The 22,004-nt window shown below is 45.9% G+C and overlaps 1 protein-coding gene across 4 annotated transcripts in view; it reads left to right on the forward strand.

Moving 5' to 3' along the window:
* AGAP1 (ArfGAP with GTPase domain, ankyrin repeat and PH domain 1) overlaps positions 1 to 22,004 on the forward strand; it is a 426,302-nt gene that overhangs the window by 98,758 nt on the left and 305,540 nt on the right. For all 4 annotated transcript variants that reach the window (XM_048500437.1, XM_048500447.1, XM_048500456.1 and 1 more), the window contains 2 exons: positions 1,178 to 1,305; positions 7,284 to 7,439. In XM_048500437.1, the coding sequence (XP_048356394.1) occupies positions 1,178 to 1,305; positions 7,284 to 7,439 (284 nt within the window). The remainder of the gene's footprint in view (positions 1 to 1,177; positions 1,306 to 7,283; positions 7,440 to 22,004) is intronic.

Genomic DNA, 22,004 nt, shown 5'->3' on the forward strand with positions numbered 1-22,004 from the left:
TGGGATGCTGTATTTCAGGATGAGTGACAAAAATTAATACCTTCCTCCTGCCCCAGAACAGCAGTCTTTTTTTCCCAGTAGGTTTGTGTGGTGTAGTGGTTAAGAGCAATAGGCTCTAATCTGGTGAGCCAAGTTTCATTCCCTGATCCTCCACATGAAGCCTAATGGGTGACCTTGAGCCTGTCACAGTTCTCTCAGACTTCTCTCAGCCCTACCTGTCTCACAAAATGCCTGTTGTAGGGGGGGGGGGAGCAATTGTATGAGACTCCCTATGCTAGAGAAAAGCAGGGTATAAAAACCAACTCTTCTTCCTTATTTTCAGAACAACTTTAATGCTTTGATTTACCAGCAAGGGCAGTCTTGAGTGGCTGCGGACGGCACCGTGGTTGCTCCACCTCCACCTCCAGAGGGAGTTTCAGGGATGCGGGGAGTCGGAGAGAACAAAAAACCTCCCTGGCTGCCTCCATGGGGCTAAATGGACTTATGACACACTTTTGGGTGGTGTAAGTCTGGGGTGTCGGCTGCAATGCTCACAGTGCGAAAGCCTGGATGGAAGCCGACTATAGTTGGCTGCACCACGCAACACCCTGAACCGTGCCAGTGTCCTCCTGGACACCAATGCAGCTCAGAAGGTCAGTCTTCTGCCTGGGTCAGGCACTGCCGAGGTCCCCAGCCCCTCCCAGTTTGCCCAGGCTGCCGGCACATTTGCCAAATACACCGGTGGGTTGGCCAAACGCTCTGGTGCGAACTCATGCTAGCTCCGTTGAGCCATTCTTCCCCACCTTTGGCTTGGGCTCTCAGCTTTCTTTTTCGAAACAAATGCTTCAATTAACTATTCTTATTGCAAGCTCATTCATGTGGAAATTGGAAGAAATGAAAGTAAGTCTGCAATGCTTTTAAGACCGGCTTTCATATTTACTGGGATGTTCAAGCCATCAGTTGTGAAGCCGTATCCCGTGTTTCGCAAACGGCACACAGGCTTGCCGTTGTAAATGCTTTTACCCCTAGTTTGCATACCCATCAGTTACAGGACTGCCAGTTTATATTACCGTTCAAATGATGCAATTACTCCTTACGTACGATCCTGGTGATTCAAGCCATGGGCGGAATAACAGATTGCTACATCAACACACGGGCTTCCTTGTAATAGGATTCTTTCTAATTTTCTCTTTTACAGTTGCACAGAAGATTGTAGCGACGAGAAAAAAGCAGCAGCTTTCGATAGGTCCTTGTAAATCACTACCAAACTCCCCGAGTCACTCGTCTGTGTGTTCTGCTCAGGTCTCTACAATACACATCACCCAGGTAGGTCCCAGAAGGTCAGCTATCTTCCTCCTTCTTGAAAGCAACGATAAATTAGCAGTGTCCGTTCTGATAGGTGACAGCGTTCTGGCAAGTTACATAGGTGCTTCCTTTCTCTGTGAAAAACTGGGGCACCTTGGGTCAGAACATGGTGATCTGATGACTTTCGAGCACAGAGCTGCTGCTGCTGTACATGAATATTTTCAGGTGTGCTGCGGGTAGCTTTTCAGACTTGCAGCGCTGTCCGTGTTGTTTGAATTTCTGTCACATTCTACCCGGAAGGGTCAAGGTAGGTAGCAGTGGGCAAGAAAGCCCATTTCACATTGAGTCACAATGCAGTTAGAGCTTTAAAAAAATCCATCACGTCCTCTGCAAAAGCTGTCCTACATACAAAGGTCTTGCAGCACCTTCGGAAATATGTTTCAGCTTGGGCTTTGAGGTTTTTAGGCAGCTGTTAAGGATGTAATTCCTGTGCCCTTTCTTTTGGGAATGTAGATGTACAGGTAGTTCTGAGAAGGAGGCTCACGGTGAGTCTTAGAGATCATCCTGAAATAAAGGGGAGCAAAAGGCTGAATCTGTATACTCTGGACTTAAAAAAAACCCATGTTGTGATTGAGGCCATTACAGACTGCCAAACCGAGGAGAGAATATGGCTGATATTTTTGTTGAAACAAATTATTGATATTTTTGAGAAGCCAGAATTAGCAATAATGGGAGAAATTAACTGCCCTGATATCTGTTGGGAAAGAAATGCCATGACCCTCTAATGCAGGGATCTGCAACCTGTGGCTCTCCAGATGTTCATGGACTACAATTCCCATCAGCCCCTGCCAGCATGGCCAATTGGCCATGCTGGCAGGGGCTGATGCAATTTGTGCTGACCCATTGTGCTGACCCATTGGAGTCCAACCTGCTGTTCAAGATAATGAAGCAAGGTGGCATGATCTTCAGTGTGAAACTCAGCTTGGTAGATCAAGAACCGCCCACAAGGAGGCATTACCTCTATCCGTCTGCAGTGTGAGAATGCCCAGTTGTGCTACTCAAGCCCGTGGCTTAGCACAAAGCCAGGAATACCTGGAGTTGCTCTGCCGCCGCCTGTGTGATCACATTGCCCCAGAAATGTTAAATTAGACCCCGGTCTGTAACTCGCTGGGTCATCTGTAGGCTGCATTGTTTTTTTTTCGGCAGGGGATCTAATTATGCCTGACTTCAAAGATTCTAGAAAACCTTTTCCAGCAGAGAGCTGTTAATGATTTGTGTTAACAAAAGCCTGAGTTTTGCCAGGCAGAATTGCTGCAGCCATGATGGACAAAGATGGTGTTTTCAGAGATGGCCCTCGCAGCTCCTATGCCGCTGTTCATGACCTTTGGAGAAACCGGTCTGAAAGAATTCTTACCGACCTGATCAGTTGCCACCACAGACGCTTCTTGAGCATCCGAATCAGATTGAACTTGAGAGATTTTATCTGAGAAGGATCTAGTAAAAGTGTGATGGGGAGGCAGACAATGGCAAAACCCCTCCAAACTCTTCTTCCCTTGAAAACCCTATGCCAGTGGTGGCGAACCTATGGCACTCCAGATGTTCATGGACTACAATTCCCATCAGCCCCTGCCAGCATAGCCAATTGGCTGATGGGAATTGTAGTCCATGAACATCTGGAGTGTCATAGGTTCACCACCACAGCCCTATGCCTTCGCTATAAGTTTGGTGTGACCTGATGGCAAAATAAGTGAGCTGTAATTGTAGCTATAACTGTGCATATTAAGCAGCCCAAAACTAATCTGAATAATACAAAAATTCAAGGCCCTCTTAAACCAAATAGTGAAAAGACATATCACAATGTATTGTCGAAGGCTTTCATGGCCAGATTCAACTGGTTGTTGTGGGCTTTCCGGACTGCGTGGCCGTGGTCTGGCAGATCTCGTTCCTAACGTTTCGCCTGTAGACCTCTGAAGATGCCAGCCACAGATGCAGGCGAAACGTTAGGAACAAGATCTACCCGACCACGGCCACACAGCCCGGATAACCCACAACAGACACATCACAGTGTCCATATTCATGGAAAAGACCATGAATGCCAAAAAGCTTTAATGGGGGTTATGAGCAGGGGCTTTTGCCCTTGTGAGCAGAAGGCCTGAGAGCTTATATTCCTGGGGTGGGAAGTGGGAGTGAGAAAGGAATTCACCCCACCGTTTCCCTTTCATTCATTGGCTCTTTGCAGTTATCTCGGGGAGGGTTGCCGACTTCCTATTCAGCTAGTGATGTGCAGTTGGAGGAATGGGGGTGCAGCAACACCATTTTCCGTCTCTCTGTTTTTATGGTTGCTGGTAGGGGCTGATGGGATTTGTAGTCCATGAACATCTGGAGAGCCGCAGGTTGCAGACCCCTGTTCAATGTGAACTTTGGGAAAATAAACTTAATTTGATAGAAATGCCCTTTGCTGTTCCATCATTAGCTCCTTCAGTTTCAGCATGGCAGGTTCAGTGCTTGATGAACCTGATGATGATGATCATGAACGGTGCATCATAGAATCATAGAGTTGGAAGAGTCTACAAGGGCCATCAAGTCCAGCCCCCTGTCATGCAGGACTTAATAGGACTTAACAGTTCTCTCTCTCTTTCTCTCCCCCTCCTCCTCCTCCCCCCTCCCCCCCCCCCGGGCCCATGCTTCAAATGCTTGGTGGCCTGAACGTCAAAACACAGGGTTTGAACTGGGCTTAATGGGGTTTCCAGAGATCAGCTTGACCAGATTTGAAGTGAAAACAGTTTGAATAAGAAAAATTTAAAAATGCGCATGGCACAGGCAATTCAATGGGCTGACGAAGGGTAAAAGAAATGGGAATAAATACGCATTATCTTTCCGTGGCGCTGTGCATTTCTCTCAAGATGGAAGTAAAAGATTGGTTTTCCAAATCTTTGAATTTGTCTTCAGTGTACCTCATCCATTACCTTGGTTCTAATGTCCAAGGAGCGCCCCATGCTTTCTCAGGGTCATGTGCTCGTGGGTGCTTTCCTGAACTATGATGGCCCCTCTCTCCTCTTTAAGTTGTGTAGGAAATACAGCTGCCCTCAACCAGCTCCAAAGTTTAATTTCCATCTCCCCGCACCCCCGCAGACTTATTGTTTTCCCGCCCTGTATATGGCTGTACCATCCTACACCTTGTAATAATATTGTGTTGAGAGTGTGAACTAATGGTGCCCACAGTGGGTTGAATCAAGCGGAGCAGTTCCCAGACAGAGTTCACCCAGGAGAACTTTGGACGCCTTCGCAAGCAGCTTGAGCATTTTCTCAAAAGGCTGGGGTGACCCCAGAAACAGAACGTACCGCAGGCTGGGGGTGCTGCAACAACAAAGTGGAATCTGTTGAAGTTGGTTTCTTGGAAGTGATTTTATCCGATTTGTGGGGAGGGGAGGGGCGGTGGATGAGTGGTAGAGCATCTGCTTTGCGTGTGGAAGGTCCCAGGTTCAACCCCCGACATCTCCAGTTAAAAGGATGAGGCAGTAGGTGACGGAAAAGTCTTCTGCCTGAGACCCTGGAAAGCAGCTGCCAGTCTGAGTAGACCAGGGGTCTGCAACCTGCGGCTCTCCAGATGTTCATGAACTACAATACCCATCAGCCCCTGTCAGCATGACCAGCTGGCAGGGGCTGATGGGAATTGTAGTTCATGAACATCTGGAGAGCCGCAGGTTGCAGACCCCTGGAGTAGACAATACTGACTGTGATGGATTGATGGTTTGTTTCAGTATAATAGGAGAGGTTACAGTCCCTATACAATATCCAAAAGATTTAACCCGATTACAAAAGGTTCAGCATAATTTATTCCCCTGTTTATTAATCTGATATATTGTGTATCAAAAGAAGAAATGCCATTATTAGAACTTTAAAGTAAAAAAAGGAAAGTTTCCCCTTCAGTTGTGTCTGACCCTGGGGTACCACTGCGAGCAGTGATTTCATAGGCAAGCCTCTTTTGTGGGGTAATTTGCCATTTCTTTCCCCGGCTATTCTTTACCCCCTAGCTATGAGCTAGGTACTCATTTACCGACCAAGAAATGGATGACTGGCTGAATTGACCATGAGCCAGCTGCCAGGATATCTGACCCACAGGGGGCTCGAACTCCTGACCGTGTGAGCGGCAGTGCAAGCACTTAACCACGCAGCTCCTATTAGAACTTTACTAACTCCTAATAAGGAGCTATGTGTGACTAATATGAACTTGTTCATGTTATTATGAGGAGCAATTTTGCATAGATTAGCTCTTCTATACTCTGACTCACAAAAAGAAGCTAGTAGATTGTATATTCCTCCTCCCCAGAGCTCAACATGCTGGACCTTTTTTGTGGCAGAATGCTCTGCCTTTGTCCTAGTGCCTACTTAGCCCTGCTGTCCGCCCCCCCCCCCCCCCAATCCATTTGAAAGTTTGATGATAGTTGAACTATAAATGTTCTTGGATTCAAGTACCATGCTCAATATTGCACAAAGGAGCAAAAGGAGCATGCAAAAATGAATGATAATTCTCATATTCATTCAGGACTTTATTCTAATTCGCAAGCATCCCGGTGTCTCAATTTGCTGCACCTCAATTGGCCATACTAACATCTTTATCTGAGACAGAGTATATTGAATTTCAAGCTGCTCTAAATATTGGCTATGTGCTTGCATGTGATTGTGGTAGCTATATATAGGTCTTTTGTATTTGTAATTAGCAGAGGAATAAATGATGCTGATCCTTTTGTCGCCTGGTTTCAATGTTGGATACCTTTTTGATATTGATTCCGAACAAGGCGGCTTCATATGTTCAGATATGTTCGCTTCAGTGCCAATAAAGGCCTCAGATTGGATATGTTCGCAGAACCTTGCACTGTGGCGCATTTTGTTTCAGAGGCTTTCTTGACCCTCGGAAAAGGTTTCCAGATACAGCAGCAAGTTGATTGGAAAGACGATGGCGTGGAAATAGCGGCTTCTCCGCTTCCTTGTATGAATTTTCCCATTGAGTCGACCTTGCCCAGTGGAAGGGAATTGGGCTAAAAGAGATGGCCCGATGAATCTGCGTGAAAAGCTATTGAAATTGAATTTTTTTAAAATTTTATTAAAAAGATGAAATTAATAACAATACAACAAAAACCATTAAACCACAAACGGTTAAGAAATAAAGGGTAACGGGGAAGAAAAGTGCATAAAAAAACCAAAAAATGTGTACAACAAAAATTATGACTACTTAAAAATGGAATTATATTAAAAAAGGAATTTTTCGTGCATCTTGTATTGTTCTCTATAATGCATTGTTGCGTTATAGCTCGACTTCCTAGTCTTCACGAGAAAAACATTACAACATGTAGTTTGTCTATTTTATAGCATAGAACAAATAAATCAACTCTAAGTGATATTTTGCTGATCCTCAGCGTCTGAGAGTATTAATGTTATTGTTCTGTTATATGAAAGATTGAAATTGAATTTATTGAAATTGAATTTATTGAAATTGAATCTATTGAAAATGAATTTAAGGTTGTGAGAGAGACCGTGGCTGATTACGCCAGAGGCCCGCGGCGTGCTGACAACTGAACCCCGGTGCAGCAAACTTCCTTGTAGTGACATACAAGGAAGTTTCCATGCATGGGGAGCAGAGGTGGTGTACGGCAAACTGCACGCCTACTGCTCTTGGTCCTGGCTTTCCCTGCAGAAAGCAAGATCCCTTCAAGTGTGCGTCTGATGCTGCTGCGGGGCAGAGGGGAGATCAGCTCCCCTGTCCGTAATCAGCCCTTGACTCAGCACAGCAACTGTGTGGAGTGTGTCCCTGAGTCAGTCTCCGGCTAAACGTCTCCGGGAAAGACCTCTGGGGCAGACCCTGTAGAGCCACTGCCAGACTGAGCGGACAATATTGTCCTTGATGGACCAGAGGCCGGTATCCAACAGCTCCATATGTCCAGTGGCAGGTAAGTTTAAGTGGCTTGCTTTCTTCTAAAATGGAGTTTTAATTCTTGCAGACCAGCAACGGCGGAGGCAGCCTAAGCGACTATTCCTCCTCGGTCCCCTCCACTCCGAGCACCAGCCAGAAGGAGCTGCGGATTGACGTCCCTCCCACTACTAACACTCCAACGCCTGTCCGCAAGCAGTCCAAGCGCCGGTCCAACCTTTTTGCGGTGAGTGAGCTGGGAAAGGAAAAGAAAAATGCACGCCCGCTTCTGCCCACACTGTCTTCTTTAAAAACAAACCTAGTGGCACATTTTGTCTGGAACTTACTCTTGGACAATAATACCATGGAGAACTTTTCTTTTTCTTTTAATTTTAAAAAGATCTTTATTAAGACAATGACAATTAAAACAATCCACACAAAAAACAGCAAAAGAAAAAAAAGCCAATATTAATATTTCTATCTTTAACAAAGTCTTGAAAGCCATCTATAGCATAGGTTGGCTTAAAACAGGGGTCTGCAACCTGTGGCTCTCCAGATGTCCATGGACTACAAAACCCATCAGCCCCTGCCAGCATGGCTGATGGGAATTGTAGTCCATGAACATCTGGAGAGCTGCAGGTTGCAGACCCGGGCTTAAAACAACATAATATCCTTACACTTTTATTAAATTATTATTATATAATCCCTAAATTTTTGGGGGACTTCCAACTAGTTTTTCGCAAAGTCAACTTCAACTATTCCCAAGTTATAAACGTTCCAAAATTTAATACTCTTTCCCTTAATGTCCCTTAACCTTTAATGTAATTCTTTTTCATAAAGAGGAGCTAGCCATTTTTAACATTCACAGTATTTTAGTAATTTTGTACATTCTGATCTATTTTCTATATTAGTGGTCGCCAATCTTTCACACACTCTTCCATGCATTTGTTGTTGATTAAATTAGACATCTTCTATTAGTAGACCAGGTGCTCAGGAGCAGCAGCAGCAGCAGAAGGCCATTGCTTTCACCTCCTGCACGTGAGCTCCCAAAGGCACCTGGTGGGCCACTGCGAGTAGCAGAGTGCTGGACTAGATGGACTCTGGTCTGATCCAGCAGGCTAGTTCTTATGTTCTTATGTTCTTATCTTGGAGAACTTTTCACATGGAGAGGGGAGTCTGGGCAAGGTGTGGCCATTTTTTGCCTTCTGTCCCATCAGGTGTGGCTTTCAACCAACTTGCTGCCCACCTATCTGTCCTCGGCTTCTCCTTTCTTGGGCAACAGTCAGCAAGCCTTTCTCACAGGCCTTTTAGGCTCCTGATGTAAAGGCTGCTGGTGCTTCACTTCTGAAGCGGTCTCTGGCCTTGATTAGAGTTGCCTCTTTATATCATGCATTTGTTTCCTGCGCTAAAGGAGAAAAAAACATCTCAGACCCTTCCACAAATAAATGTCTTTCGTCTGCTGGTGAGTTCATTGAACGAGTTCTGTCCGGCTCTGCCACTGTTCACGGAACTGCGCTTCCGATTCCTGTTTTACCGAATTTGTCGCCTGGAGCGTCAAATTCGGAGCAGCAGTGGCGTAGGAGGTTAAGAGCTCGTGTATCTAATCTGGAGGAACTGGGTTTGATTCCCAGCTCTGCCGCCTGAGCTGTGGAGGCTTATCTGGGGAATTCAGATTAGCCTGTACACTCCCACACACGCCAGCTGGGTGACCTTGGGCTAGTCACAGCTTCTCGGAGCTCTCTCAGCCCCACCTACCTCACAGGGTGTTTGTTGTGAGGGGGGAAGGGCAAGGAGATTGTAAACCCCTTTGAGTCTCCTGCAGGAGAGAAAGGGGGGATACAAATCCAAACTCCTCCTCCTCCTCCTCCTCCTCCTCCTCCTCCTCCTCCTCCTCCTCCTCCTCCTCCTCCTCCTCCTCCTCCTCTTCTTCTTCTTCTTCTTCTTCTTCTTCTTCTTCTTCTTCTTCTTCTTCTTCTTCTTCTTCTTCTTCTTCTTCTTCTTCTTCTTCTTCTTCTTCTTCTTCTTCTTCTTCTTCTTCTTCTTCTTCTTCTTCTTCTTCTTCTTCTTGAATCGCCGGCAGCGCTTTAAGACTTGCTGATGTATTGGCCGGTTCTCACATCACGCCACGAGTACAAACGGCGGTTTTCATTGCTGCGAAGGGCAGTCTGAACGTGCCGGGCCGAAGTGGGTGGGCATATGCCAAATCTCCCATTTGTCTTGCTTCTGATGAGCGTGACGGTATCTCGGCGCTTGTATTTTGGAATGGGCTTGGATCCTGATTCACTAGTGGGAGAAGTCTGGCTTCTAATGAGATGGCTCGTTTCTAATGAAATTATGTGACGGTATGGCAAGCCTAGCATGGCTGCTAGCTCCCTGTTTCATTTCAGTGCTGAACTGGCGGCCGGCCCGATTTTTTTTTTTTGCCAGGCATGCGCTTGACTGTCCTCCTGCACCAATAAAAGCATGTTATGTATGTTGGGATCCAGAGCAGGAAATTGTATGGAAGTGCTCTTGCACAGAGCACTGGGCAAACGTTAGCGGTTAGGGATTGAGGAGTGAATTTTCATGAGGAGCAGCAGTGGCGTAGGAGGTTAAGAACTTGTGTATCTAATCTGGAGGAACCGGGTTTGATTCCCAACTCTGCCGCCTGAGCTGTGGAGGCTTATCTGGGGAATTCGGTTTAGCCTGTGTACTCCCACACACGCCAGCTGGGTGACCTTGGGCTAGTCACAGCTTCTCGGAGCTCTCTCAGCCCCACCCACCTCACAGGGTGTTTGTTGTGAGGGGGGAAGGGCAAGGAGATTGTAAGCCCCTTTGAGTCTCCTGCAGGAGAGAAAAGGGGGATTTAAATCCAAACTCCTCCTCCTCCTCCTCCTCCTCTTCCTCTTCTTCTTCTTCTTCTTCTTCTTCTTCTTCTTCTCCTCCTCCTCCTCCTCCTCCTCCTCTTGACTAGCTTGGTGGCGAGTAGATGCATCTCAGCTGTGCTGTGAGCTTGTGTCATTTACAGTGATATATTCTAGTACATACCGTGTTTCCCTGAAAATAAGACCTACCCCAAAAATAAGCCCTAACCTGATTTATTGTCAAAGGCTTGCTAAATCTAGCTTGCTAATTGCACCCTTTACTTGTTAACAGACAATGGTTCTTTCCCCCACTCTGGACACTCCCAACAGGTATATATACTCCACTTGCTTTCCTACTATCAGATCCTCTGAAGATGCCAGCCACAGATGCAGGCGAAACGCCAGGAGAGAATGCTGCTAGAACACGGCCATACAGCCCGGAAACCACACAGCACCCCTATCATGATTTTCCAGGATTTTTGGAGGAGGCTTAAAATATAAGCCCTACTCCAAAAATAAGCCCTACCAGTAGTTACAGATCAGGATGGTGTGATCCAGCAGGATGCTCCCTGCCAATGAGGATGCAGCTTGCATCACACGTGTTGGGGAAGCAACGGGGCTGCCGAGAGCCCACCTTAATGAATTGTGAAGGTACCGTATTTCCCCGAAAATAAGCCCTGCCCCGAAAATTAGCCCTAATGCATCTTTTGGTGCAAAAATTAATATAAGATCTGTCTTATTTTCGGGGAAATACGGTAAGTAACCTTCAGTGACATGGAGTTGTTAATGTTTTGCATAGCCCAAGATTTCTTGGAAGCTAAGCAGGATTGGCCTTGGTTAGTACTTGGATGGGAGACCACCAGGGAAGGCGAGTGGCGCTTCCCAGAGGCAGGCAATGGCAAACCACCTCTGAACGTGTCTTGCCTTGTGAATCCTACAGGGTCGCCATAAGTCGGCTGCAACTTGATGACACTTTCTGCTACCAACGTTTTAAGAATCCGCCTTAAGCCTTTTTGCCTTGCTTTTCTGTCAGTGAAGACTGCGAGGCCATTGGTAGCAGCCTTAAACCAATCAAAATAAAAACAGCATAGAAAGCACCGAATGGAAAGCAGGAAGCGGGCACAATCTGAGCAAGCGATGCCAACCGCTTTTAACGTTTCAGGTGTAAAACGTACATGGAAAGGCCATTGAACAATTTGGAACACTGCAATATTAGAAGTGCTAAGTATTTCAAACTTGCATCGGTAACTAAAATCCAAACAAGAGGATGGTGGGATGACCCGTGCCCTGAGTCAGTGGCGTACCGCTAATGGGGACATGGGGTCCCACGTCCCCGGTTGCATGTCGTTTCATCATAAAAAAACAGTATGCATCTGAGCCACCCACCGCTAAGCCCCGCCCCGGGCTCCCGGCAAGAGCCCATTTGTAGGGAGGCCAGGGGGGCGGGGCTCCGTGCCAGGTGGCTCAGGAGGCACCGCAGTGCCAGTCCAAGCTGCCCCTGAGTCCCACCCTCCCCCAGCATTCCTGCTGGCTCCTGTAAGTGGGGTATGTGGAGCCGGGCACGCGGGGGAGGGGGGGCGTAGGGGGAGGCAATCATGTTTTTGGACGCCATTTAGGCCCAGTACGCCACTGCCCTGAGTCACGTCCAGGTTAGAGTACGCTAACGTCCTGTGAGGCTGTTTCTTTGCAAGCTGTTCAGAAGCCTCAGTTGGTTCAGAATGGGACAGCCCGATTTGCTGTTAGAGGCCACAGAGATCTATCTTATTACCCCCTTGCTGAAGGATCTATGTTGGCTGCTCGTTTGTTTCCAGGAACAATTCAGGATGCTGGTTCTTACCGGCAAGGCCCTAAACAGCTATTTGAAGGACCATTTCCTCCAATATTGTCTGGCCTGCCAATTGAGACCCTCTTCTTGAGCCCTGCTGTCTGCAGAGCCACAGTGGACAGCAACCAGAGATGGGGCTTTTTGGTGGAGGCCCCTCACCTTTGGGCTACCCTCCTCCACGAGGCTGACCCAGTCCCTATCTTATTATCTTTCAGTGGCCAGGCCAAAACATATCTCATTATCCAGGCTCTAGACGGGTTCCATCTTTGTTCAGCTTCCTTCTCATTGGCTCCTAAGCCCAAGGACGATTTTATCAATATGATTTTAGAGTTCTCTGTTTTGAGCTCTTTTATACTCCGATTTGCTTTTGCTGGCTGTTTTAATTGGTAATGATTTTACTGATACTGATTTTGTAGGTTTAGCTCTTTTTGTTCTTATTCCTGATTTTTTAAAAAATGATCGTCTTGATTGGGTTGAGTTTGAGCTGCCTGCAGCAGAGATGGAGAAGTGGTTTCCAAATTTTCTGAATAAATAAGTGCCTTGTGCAAGTGGGACACACAGGCCAAATGAGTCAGAAGGATATTCAAATCTGTCATGAAAAATGGAGGTATTTAGAATTCAGTCTCCTAACACACGTTCTACCTGATCTAGAAATCACAGTTCTCCAGCAGACTAATTAGATAGAGAAACACTAGTGTGAAACCTCTGAATTAGAATTCCTCTTTCAAGGACTTAACAAGAATCTGGGATGCCTCCGTTATTAGAGGTATACACGAACTTAGCAGAACTGGTTGACACTGTGTTCTCATGGCTATTATGATCGGTATTTTGGACTAGCCTTTGAATTATACACAGTTATAATAACAACATAATTATACACGATGCATTTCCTCCATTTTGTGATCCTTTGACTTTACTGTTTTGAAACTTCTCGATTTCTAATTTGTGTGTTTTATTTTGTGTTTTGATTTTGTTAGTTTGTGTCCTTTCTACTTAGTTGCTCCGCTGGCACCTGCCTTGAATCCAAAGAGAACAGGCAGGATAGAAACGCTTTCAATAAATAGATCATAATAGATAACAGATAATAACTTCTGCAAAGCAAGGTGTCGTAACAAGTATTTTATAAAGTGGACGTTAATACGAAAAAGCTGCGCGGTGGAATGAAATCTCCCGTCTTTTATAGTGCCGCTCGGCTTTTAGTAGCTGGGTGTGCTCCACTAGATGGCAGTGTTGCTCAAGGAACAGAAGGCAGGATTGGCAGAGGGTCTCATCAAAGAATCCTTGACTATTTTTGGCTTCTGTTCAGAATTCTCTTAGGATCCTTTGGAGGAACTGTGTTTATTTGAGGACCAAAACTGAAGAGTTTTTAAAAGATGTGTATATTCCTTTCTTCCTGGCCTGTACATAAAGTAAAAATGACTGAAATGATGGGTTGCCTCTCCCAATTGTGGCCTTCTCCAGCAGCTTATCTTGCTATTGGCTTGCTTTCAGGAGACCCATTCCGAAAGATCGGTGGTCTGCCGGGCTGGACCTCTCAAGCTCTGGAAGGATTTGAAAACAGAAATATAAAATGTTCGGGAATTTTGAATAAAAAGGGGGAAATCCCCTCCCCCCATGTAAATAACAGGAAAAAATAAAACATATTAATATTTTCTAATCTAACCTAAAATTATTTTGCTGCTTTTAACTTGCTACACTCAAGACATTGTTTATAACTCAATAACCATATATAAAATGGGATGTTTCTGGAATTTAAAACTACAAATGCCTTGGTTTTCTACAAATCTAAATGACAAATTCACAGATTACTAAAGCAAGAGAGTTGCAGGCAGCCGCTGCCTGCGGTATCTTTAGTTCATGTCACTCATTCCTACAGAAAGAAAATCTCAGGAGTTTTTTTGCCAGGACCCCCTCCCCAGTTTCCCAGTTTTTCCTTTGGAAAAATCGAATGCCATTCTGTTAGAATGAGTAAAACTTTGTCTTAAAAAGCATTTCACTAATTTCAAAGGAAAGGAAAATCATAGGAGGTTTGTTTTTCCAGTGTTCTCTAAAATTAGAAAAACTTAAGAGAGAGAGATCCCTAGACATTTATGTTATATGTGTTGAGTGATTAAAACCTTGTATCGAAAGCATTAAACTAATTTCAAATAACAAATATTTCATGGGAGTTTCCTCTCAGCGCTCTCCTAAATTTCCCCGTTTTTCCATTGGACAAGTAAGGAGAAAACTTAGGGGGAAATGGGAGGGAATGCTCCTCTTCCATCCCTTCAATTTTCTCTGTTTCTTCCAAGGCCTTCACTACTCTGGGTGGAAACCCTGTTCCCCATTAAGGATCTATACATTGTATCAGGCTACTGGTCTCGTGAGCCTTCCTGGGTGGCATTTTGAGTGTTGCTCTTTTGGTAGTTCCTTTGGTGCTGGGGCCCGAGCTAAATAGGCAGGTCTAGGGCTGAGATGACACTTTGACATTTTTGTTTTCTATTCTAATAGTATCACTGATTGCTGTTATTATTGAATCTGATGATCTTGCTGGCAAATGTCAACTAAAGTAGATGTTTTAAAAATAAGAGTGATTCTTAGGGGCACCACTGGTAATAATGGTACTAACATAGGTGGCGAACCTATGGCACGGGTGCCAGGGGTGGCACTTAGAGCCCTCTCTGTGGGCACGCGCAAACAGAGTTCATCATGTGGGGGGAAATCCCCTCCCACACATCTAGGCTGGCCTGGGCCGCTGGGCTTGATTATTAGCATTAAACCTAAGGCCTAGTTTTGGGGAAGCAGTGTAGGTAACCATGTTAAGCTGTTAAACCCCACTGATTTTCATGCGAAGAACTAAAGTGCGATCCTTTACCTGGGAGTAAGCTTGGTTGCTGGCAATGGGGCTTGCTTCTGAGTAAACCCTCCTAGGGTCGTGAGTCACATGTTTGAAGAGTTGCACAGTTGCTTCAAAGCAAAGCCACCGACTATCACCAAGCTTACTCCCGAGTAACGCCTGCCTCAGAGCCAACCATTTTTTCTAAACTAAAACCTCAGTATTCAGGTTAAATTGCTGGGTCGGCACTTTGCGATAAATAAGTGGGTTTTGGGTTGCAATTTGGGTACTCGGTCTCGAAAAGGTTCACTATCACTGAACTAGGTATACTTCGTCTCGCATAAAGATGTTACTACGGTTAGTTGAGGTGCAGCAGTTGAGAAAACTGTATGCTTCCACACTAGAATATAGTCCAGAACAAATATAAGAATTATCATTCATTTTTATGCTCTGACTTTGTGAAAACCATTATTTTGTGCATAGTACTTTGATACAAGAACATTTATAGTTCGTTGAACAACTATTGTCAAACTTTCAAACGGATGAGGTGAGCAGGGCTAGGTCCGCACTACGACCCAGGCGGAGTGTTCGACAACAAAAAAGGTCCAGCATGTTGAGTTCTGTGGCGGAAGTGTTTACAATCGACTAACATCTTTTTGTGAGGCAAGAACCTAGTAGTTATTGAATCATTTAGGCAGGGTTTTTTTTTCTTGTAAAGCTTCCATAAATTGTTTGATGTGTCCTATTCCCTTTTCCACCAAAAAAATCTGAGTAAAATTGTAAATTAATCCGCCACTTCTTCCTAGACCTTCTAGGAAGGCCTTCTGTGTAGTAGAATGCTCCACAGTGGTCCTAGTGCCTACCGACTTCTGTTCCCCCCCCCCCCCCCCCCCGGGCTTCGAATGAATTTTTTTAAACAATTGCCCTTACAACTTTGTAGGCAGTTTGAGGATAAGCCGTGGGAGAGGCACACAAAGTCACGTCTTATTTTTCCATCCCCCCCGCTACCTCAGAGCTCTTATTTTCCTTTTTGTAGCACCTGCCATATTCTGCCAGCTTCAAGAATCTTCTACTGCCATTTTAAGAATGTTCCCAGGAGTTCCCTGTGGGTGTAGATCCTATGATGGCCATTTGACTGTAAGAAGTAGACAAATGAAGTTTGTTTTTCCTGGCAATCCCACACCTATGTCATTTTTCCTTTTTTTGTTTTGAATGAAATATCTTTGTAGCTATGAAAACACCATCTAAGAATCGCAGCCACTCGAAGGGCTGGTCTACCTCCCATCAAGGAGCATTGGGTAGAGGCAGGTCTACATGGTCTGGACTTTTGCAATGTTTCCAAGACATGTATGTGCCGAATTATGATTATGAATTTTGGCTCTTTAGAGGTTCCACTTTATTAAATACACATACATAAGGAGAGGCTTATCTGGTGAACCAGATGTGTTTCCACACTCCTACATTCCTGCTGAGTGATCTTGGGCTAGTCACAGTTTTTCAGAACTCTCTCAGCCCCACCTACCTCACAAGGTATTTGTTGTAGGGAGAGGAAGGGAAAGGAGCTTGTAAGGCACCTTGAGTCTCCTTACAGGAGAGAAAGGTGGGGTATAAATCTAAACTCTCCTCATCCTCCTCCTCTTGTTAGTCACAGTACAGTGATTCTGAGCTTTTTCTCTTCACTTGAGTTCTTGCGCCTCACTATCCTTTCTCTTGGATTTTTGACTCTGTAACCTAACCACACACAAAACATGTAAGAAATATGCATGTTTTGCATCATTTTTTATTAACACGACATGTTGTGGCTCAAGCAGTGCACCTCTCAACTGAATGCAACGTGCATAATCTAGTATTTTGAAATATTGGTGTCATTCGTTACTGGAATAAAGGTATGACAGGCTTCAAATGCCTGAGCATTTGCCGTGTGGTATGTTTTGCAAGAGCTTCACAAACAGTAGATACCCTAGAAATACCGATTAGGCAATCAGAGGAACAATAAGTTAAGAGACGGGGAAAGAGATGTGAAGCTTGCACGGTAGAAATATTGAAAAGGATTCTGGGAAGTCATTCCCCAGAAAAGGCTCTTGTAGTTCATACCTCACTTTCCACTTAAAGAAAAGGTGGCTAATGTCTCAGTCTGTTTGCATTGCAAAACTTTTGAGACTGTGACCTCGGCAACACAGGCCACAATGGACTCAAGTGGAGGATGCAATCTTTAATGCTGTATTTTTGGAGATCAGTAAAGGCGCAGAGCCCCTCAAGGCTTGACTTCCGTGTGTTCATCATATTACCAGCAATTCAAGCAGATTTCTCTGGTTGGTCTCCAGGGAAACCCCACATTAATGGGACAGAATTGCTGCTACGAGGGTTCCAGATGAAAATCCTTGTAAGTCTGTAGCTGCAAAATAAAACGGGCACCCAGTGGCACCCCAGAGACAAGCAGTGTAAGCTTTGGTGGGTCAGAACTCACTTTCTCGGGTGCATGCCATATCCACTAGACAGAAAAATCTGTGATAAAAAGATGCCTATGTACTAAAAGAGGGGAGACCTTTTGAAAAGAGAGGCCCATTGAAAGCAAGGTGCAGCCAAAACCTTATTTAATTGTTCAGAATGGATGAAGACCACACTTTGCTGACGATAGATGGGCAAAGCAGAATCAACGTCAAATCCAACCCAATCGTGGTAAGTGCAAAAATGAGAAACATCCAATTAGAAAAGTGCAGAAAGGTAGATGAGCTAATAAATATCTGTAAAGGCAGAGTGGGCGAAGATAGCTGCACCTAGAGTGAGTGAGAAATCCCAAATCCTTGTTCAGATCTGGTGCAGAGCAGTAGTCTTGATCTTCTTGGTGAATCTTAATTCAGGACTGTTGTGTTAGATGATACCTTTTAGATCAGCAATAAAGTGCCCCAGAAAAGCAAAACGTGACCCCACCGCTTTCTAAACGTAGCAGTTTTAAGGACAGAGTTTAGTTTATTCTTTTGTAAAGCGTCTAACCTGTCTGTCCCGGTCATTGTTGGTTGATACATCATTGGAAGTATACAACAGTGGACTTTGAGTTTGTGGCTGGGCTCGAGGTAGTTGATATTACTAGATCAGTGGTTCTCAACCTTCCTAATGCTGCGACCCTTTAATACAGTTCCTCATGTTGTGGTGACCCCCAACCATAAAATTGGTATATATAAAATATAAAAAGACCGTTTTCCGATGGTCTTAGGCAACCACCGTGAAGGGGTCGTTCGACCCCCAAAGGGGTCGCGACCCACAGGTTGAGAACCGCTGTACTAGATCCTATGTCTGTGATCATGTTGTGTGTGCCAAGTGCTATCAATGATGCTGGAGGGTTTTCAAGGCAAGAAACAGTCAGAGGTGGTTTGCCACTGCCTGCCTCTGTAGCAACCCTGAAATTTCTTGATTGTCGCCCCTCCAAATACAACCCCACTTAGTTTCTGAGATCTGACCAGATCAGGCTATATACCAAGATCAGGCAGTGGCGTAGTGGTTAAGAGCAGGTGCATTCTAATCTGGAGGAACCAGGTTTGATTCCCTGCTCTGCTGCTTGAGCTGTGGAGGCTTATCTGGGGAATTCAGATTAGCCTGTGCACTCCCACACACACCAGCTGGGTGACCTTGGGCTAGTCCCAGCTTCTCGGAGCTCTCTCAGCCCCACCGACCTCACAGGGTGATTGTTGTGAGGGGGGAAGGGAAAGGAGTTTGTAAACCCTTTTGAGTATCCTATAGGAGAGAAAGGGGGGATATAAATCCAACTCTTCCTCTTCAAGAGATGCAAGCTCGATAGTGTTTTAATCTGCCGCCACTCTCTGGAACTTATTTGCTCCAGTTGGGTCCTAGTGCTTCCTCCAAACCACCCGGTGGCAGAAGGGGCAAGGGTTAAGAGGGCGAGGAGGACCTCTTGGGCCAAAGAAACGGATTTGGCAAAATTGCCTGGTTTGGGGCCACGTCTTCGACACGCCACGACTAAAGGAGTAAGTCCATGAGCCAGGTGGGATTTACTTCCGAATACGCAAGTACGGACCAGGACTGTTGCAGACGCAGAGAAGGGTGCGAGAAGCCTGAGCTAAAGCGGGGTTCGGGTTGGGTGAGCAAATACCGCAAAGGCAGCAGGGAACGGCGACCGCTGCGGGACTCGCTTACGGGATTCACGTCCAGACTTTCGGCTGCAAGCGTAGAGCAGCAAGAAAAGCGACTGACGAGGATGCCACAGATTAGCCTACAAACTGTATAGTCGTCCCCCCAGCACTCACACCACAGTTCAACCTGTGCAGGGGGTGAAAAAAATGGAGGGGAGAAGCTTAATTGCCCAGGGGGGGCACCCACAACACAGCCGCGAGTCAGGGAGCTCACTCAAGGCCACCACAGGCACCACGGGCTTTCATAGCAGCCCCACCAGAGGCTGCCAGCAGGGGATCACCTAGGAAGCTGCTCTGCCCGGACACCCTCGCTCATCCTCTGCACCCCGGGTGGGCAGCTATAGGCCACGATGCTGCGACAGCGACAGGGCTTCAGGAGGCCGTCCAGTACAGCGGTCCTGCTGTGCGGCACTACCCCACCGACTGCCCTCTTTGGCAAAACCTGGCCAGTCAGCGTGGTGACGGGCAGTAAAGCAGCCGGCACGATGCCTCCCCAGCCTTGTGGCTGAGGGGGAGAACTTTGAGTGTGCAGCTGTATCAAACGTCGTATTGCCCATCAATGCTGTCGGCTGCAAAGCCTCCGAAAAAAACATGTGACGTCCAGCTTCTTCATTTCAGCACCTCTATTAATTTCAGCTGGGGCTGCCTCAGAATTCAAACTCACCACCTGGTCACACAGATGTGCCTGGCTTGCTGAGTACAATAGAAATACTGGTGTTTGTTGTGGTGTGTGTGTGTGTGTTTTTGGCACCAGCCCTTTAAACCCCCTCCAACTTTCCCCTGCCCGAAAGACCAAAGACCCTCCCCCCAAGGGACTACTTTCTACTGTGGAAGCTTGCTACTTCCGCCTAAAAGCTACCAACAAGTATTCTTTTACTGTGAGGAAGGGTATAGTCTGGGCCAGGGGTGTCCAACTCTGGCGCTTCAGATGTTCGTGGACTACAATTCCCATCAGTCCCTGCTGGCATGGCCAATTGTAGTCCATTAACATCTGAAGCGCCAGAGTTGGACACCCCTGGCCTGGGCCATCCAGGTCAGGGTATGATCAGAGGTGGGATCCAGCAGGTTCTCACAGGTTCCCAAGGGTAGGTTACTAATTATTTGTGTGTGCCGAGAGGGGGTTACTAATTGGTGATTTTGCCACGTGATTTTTGCCTTAGTTACGCCCCTCCTCTCAGCAGTAGCGTGCAGAACTTGAAGCAGTCTAGCAGGAGGTGCACCGGCGTGCGTGGCAGCCTGCGCCTGCGTGCATTCGTTTCCCGCCCAAGGACCGGTGCAGTGGCTGCGTCCTTGCCACAGCCCCGCCCAGGAATGCCCGGCCACGCCCCCATTGGGCTCTGCCCAGCCCCATTGGCGCTACGCCACTGTTTGAATCCCACCACCATGGGAACCTGTCACTAAAATTTTTGGATCCCACCACTGGGCATGATCATATTACTTGAATGTATATGATGGCAAAGTTGACTTCCAGGGTTTGGTTCCTGAATTTGTGTGCTTGTTGGATGATTCGTTGTTGTAGGTGAGAGAGAACTGTTTGCTTGTGACATTTCTAGAACTGTTGAAGTCCGGGGGCAGGGGGAAACTTTATTTTAAATGTTGGGAAAATTGAAATACATTCACTACTTTCCTGTCAAGCCTAAACTTATTTTTACTGCTCTAACAACTTAAAACACACCATTTCCAACTTCAGTTAGCATACAAAATTGTACTATTTGGCATATTTATGGAATTTAAAAGGATAAGCGTCTTAATTTTACATAAGAAAACTTGCTAATGTACTTGTTTTTTGAGAGGGAGTTGCAAATTGCTGCACCGTTACGGTACCTTAGTAGATGGATTTTACTTTTGCCATCTGAGTTTGTTTTTCAAAAAAGCTCAATTTTCCCATTGGACGAAATGGAAAAGCTGTGCTATTTCGACACTGTACATTTTGAGTGGGGAAAAATACCAAAACAAAAAATCCTTTCCGTAAGAAACATTTCCTTCAATCCAAAAGTTCTGGGGGAGTGGTATTTTTTTTTAATCCTTGAACTTTTCAATGTTTTTCCATGGTTCATATTTTTACTTGTGAGATATAGAGTGACCATTGATGTTGTGTTGGACTAGGTAGAACTGTAGATGACCTGTGGTGTTCCATTCGCTTCCTTGGTGTTCTGCCTTGTAGTCAGAGGCGGAGCTTTGACAGGACATATGGGGTCATATGTCCTGGGCGGGCCGCCATTTGGTCATGTGGGGGGCAGAAAATCGCCCCCCCCTCTTCCTTCCCCCCTCAGCTCAGAACGACCCCACCAGGCTGCTCCCCTTGGCCCTGCCCTGCCAGGCTGCTTGTGACCGCTGTCGCTGGCTAAAGTAAGTGGGGCGTGGAGGGGGGCTCCCGGAGCAGGTGTTGCCCCAGGTGCCATTTTCCCTCGCTACACCTCTGCTTGTAGTAGCCTATTTCTGGCTATGGTTCTGTCTTTGTTAAGCTGTTTCTTAACTACCTTGGTTTGGCACTGTAATCCTCAACATTCCTGCTCTGAATCTTTCTGGAGAAACTTCTTGTATGACGAATTGGAGAAAATGTGACTTGTAACCCAGCGCTTGACTGGGAACAGTGAATTGTTTAGGGTTCTCTGTCACGGCAGCTGGAAGCATGCAGTTGTCTATGACGCTCAGTGGTTTTCTACTCTAAGCTTCTACTTCTGTGGGCATCTACCTACCTACCTACCTACCTACCTACCTACCTACCTACCTACCTACCTACCTACCTACCTACCTACCTACCTACCTACCTACCTACCTACCTACCTACCTACCTACCTTATCATCTATCTATCTATCTATCTATCTATCTATCTATCTATCTATCTATCTATCTATCTATCTATCTATCTATCTATCTATCTATCTATCTATCTATCTATCTATCTATCTATCTATCTATCTATCTATCTATCTATCTATCTATCTATCTATCTATCTATCTATCTATCTATCTATCTTGTATTATATATATATATATTGTATTACACACACACACACCGCCCTCCCCCAAGGGGCTCAGGGCGGTTAACAACAAGCCGTTAAAACATAATAAATAATTAAAACAATCAACCCTTCCCACAGATTAAGAACCATTTACTTTTGATGGCGTCAGATTTCTTCTCTCCCCCTTTCCTCGGGCCCACAGGAGGCCAGATGT

Source organism: Sphaerodactylus townsendi, linkage group LG01 (genome assembly GCF_021028975.2).
Source record: "Sphaerodactylus townsendi isolate TG3544 linkage group LG01, MPM_Stown_v2.3, whole genome shotgun sequence".
Lineage (NCBI taxonomy): Eukaryota > Metazoa > Chordata > Lepidosauria > Squamata > Sphaerodactylidae > Sphaerodactylus > Sphaerodactylus townsendi.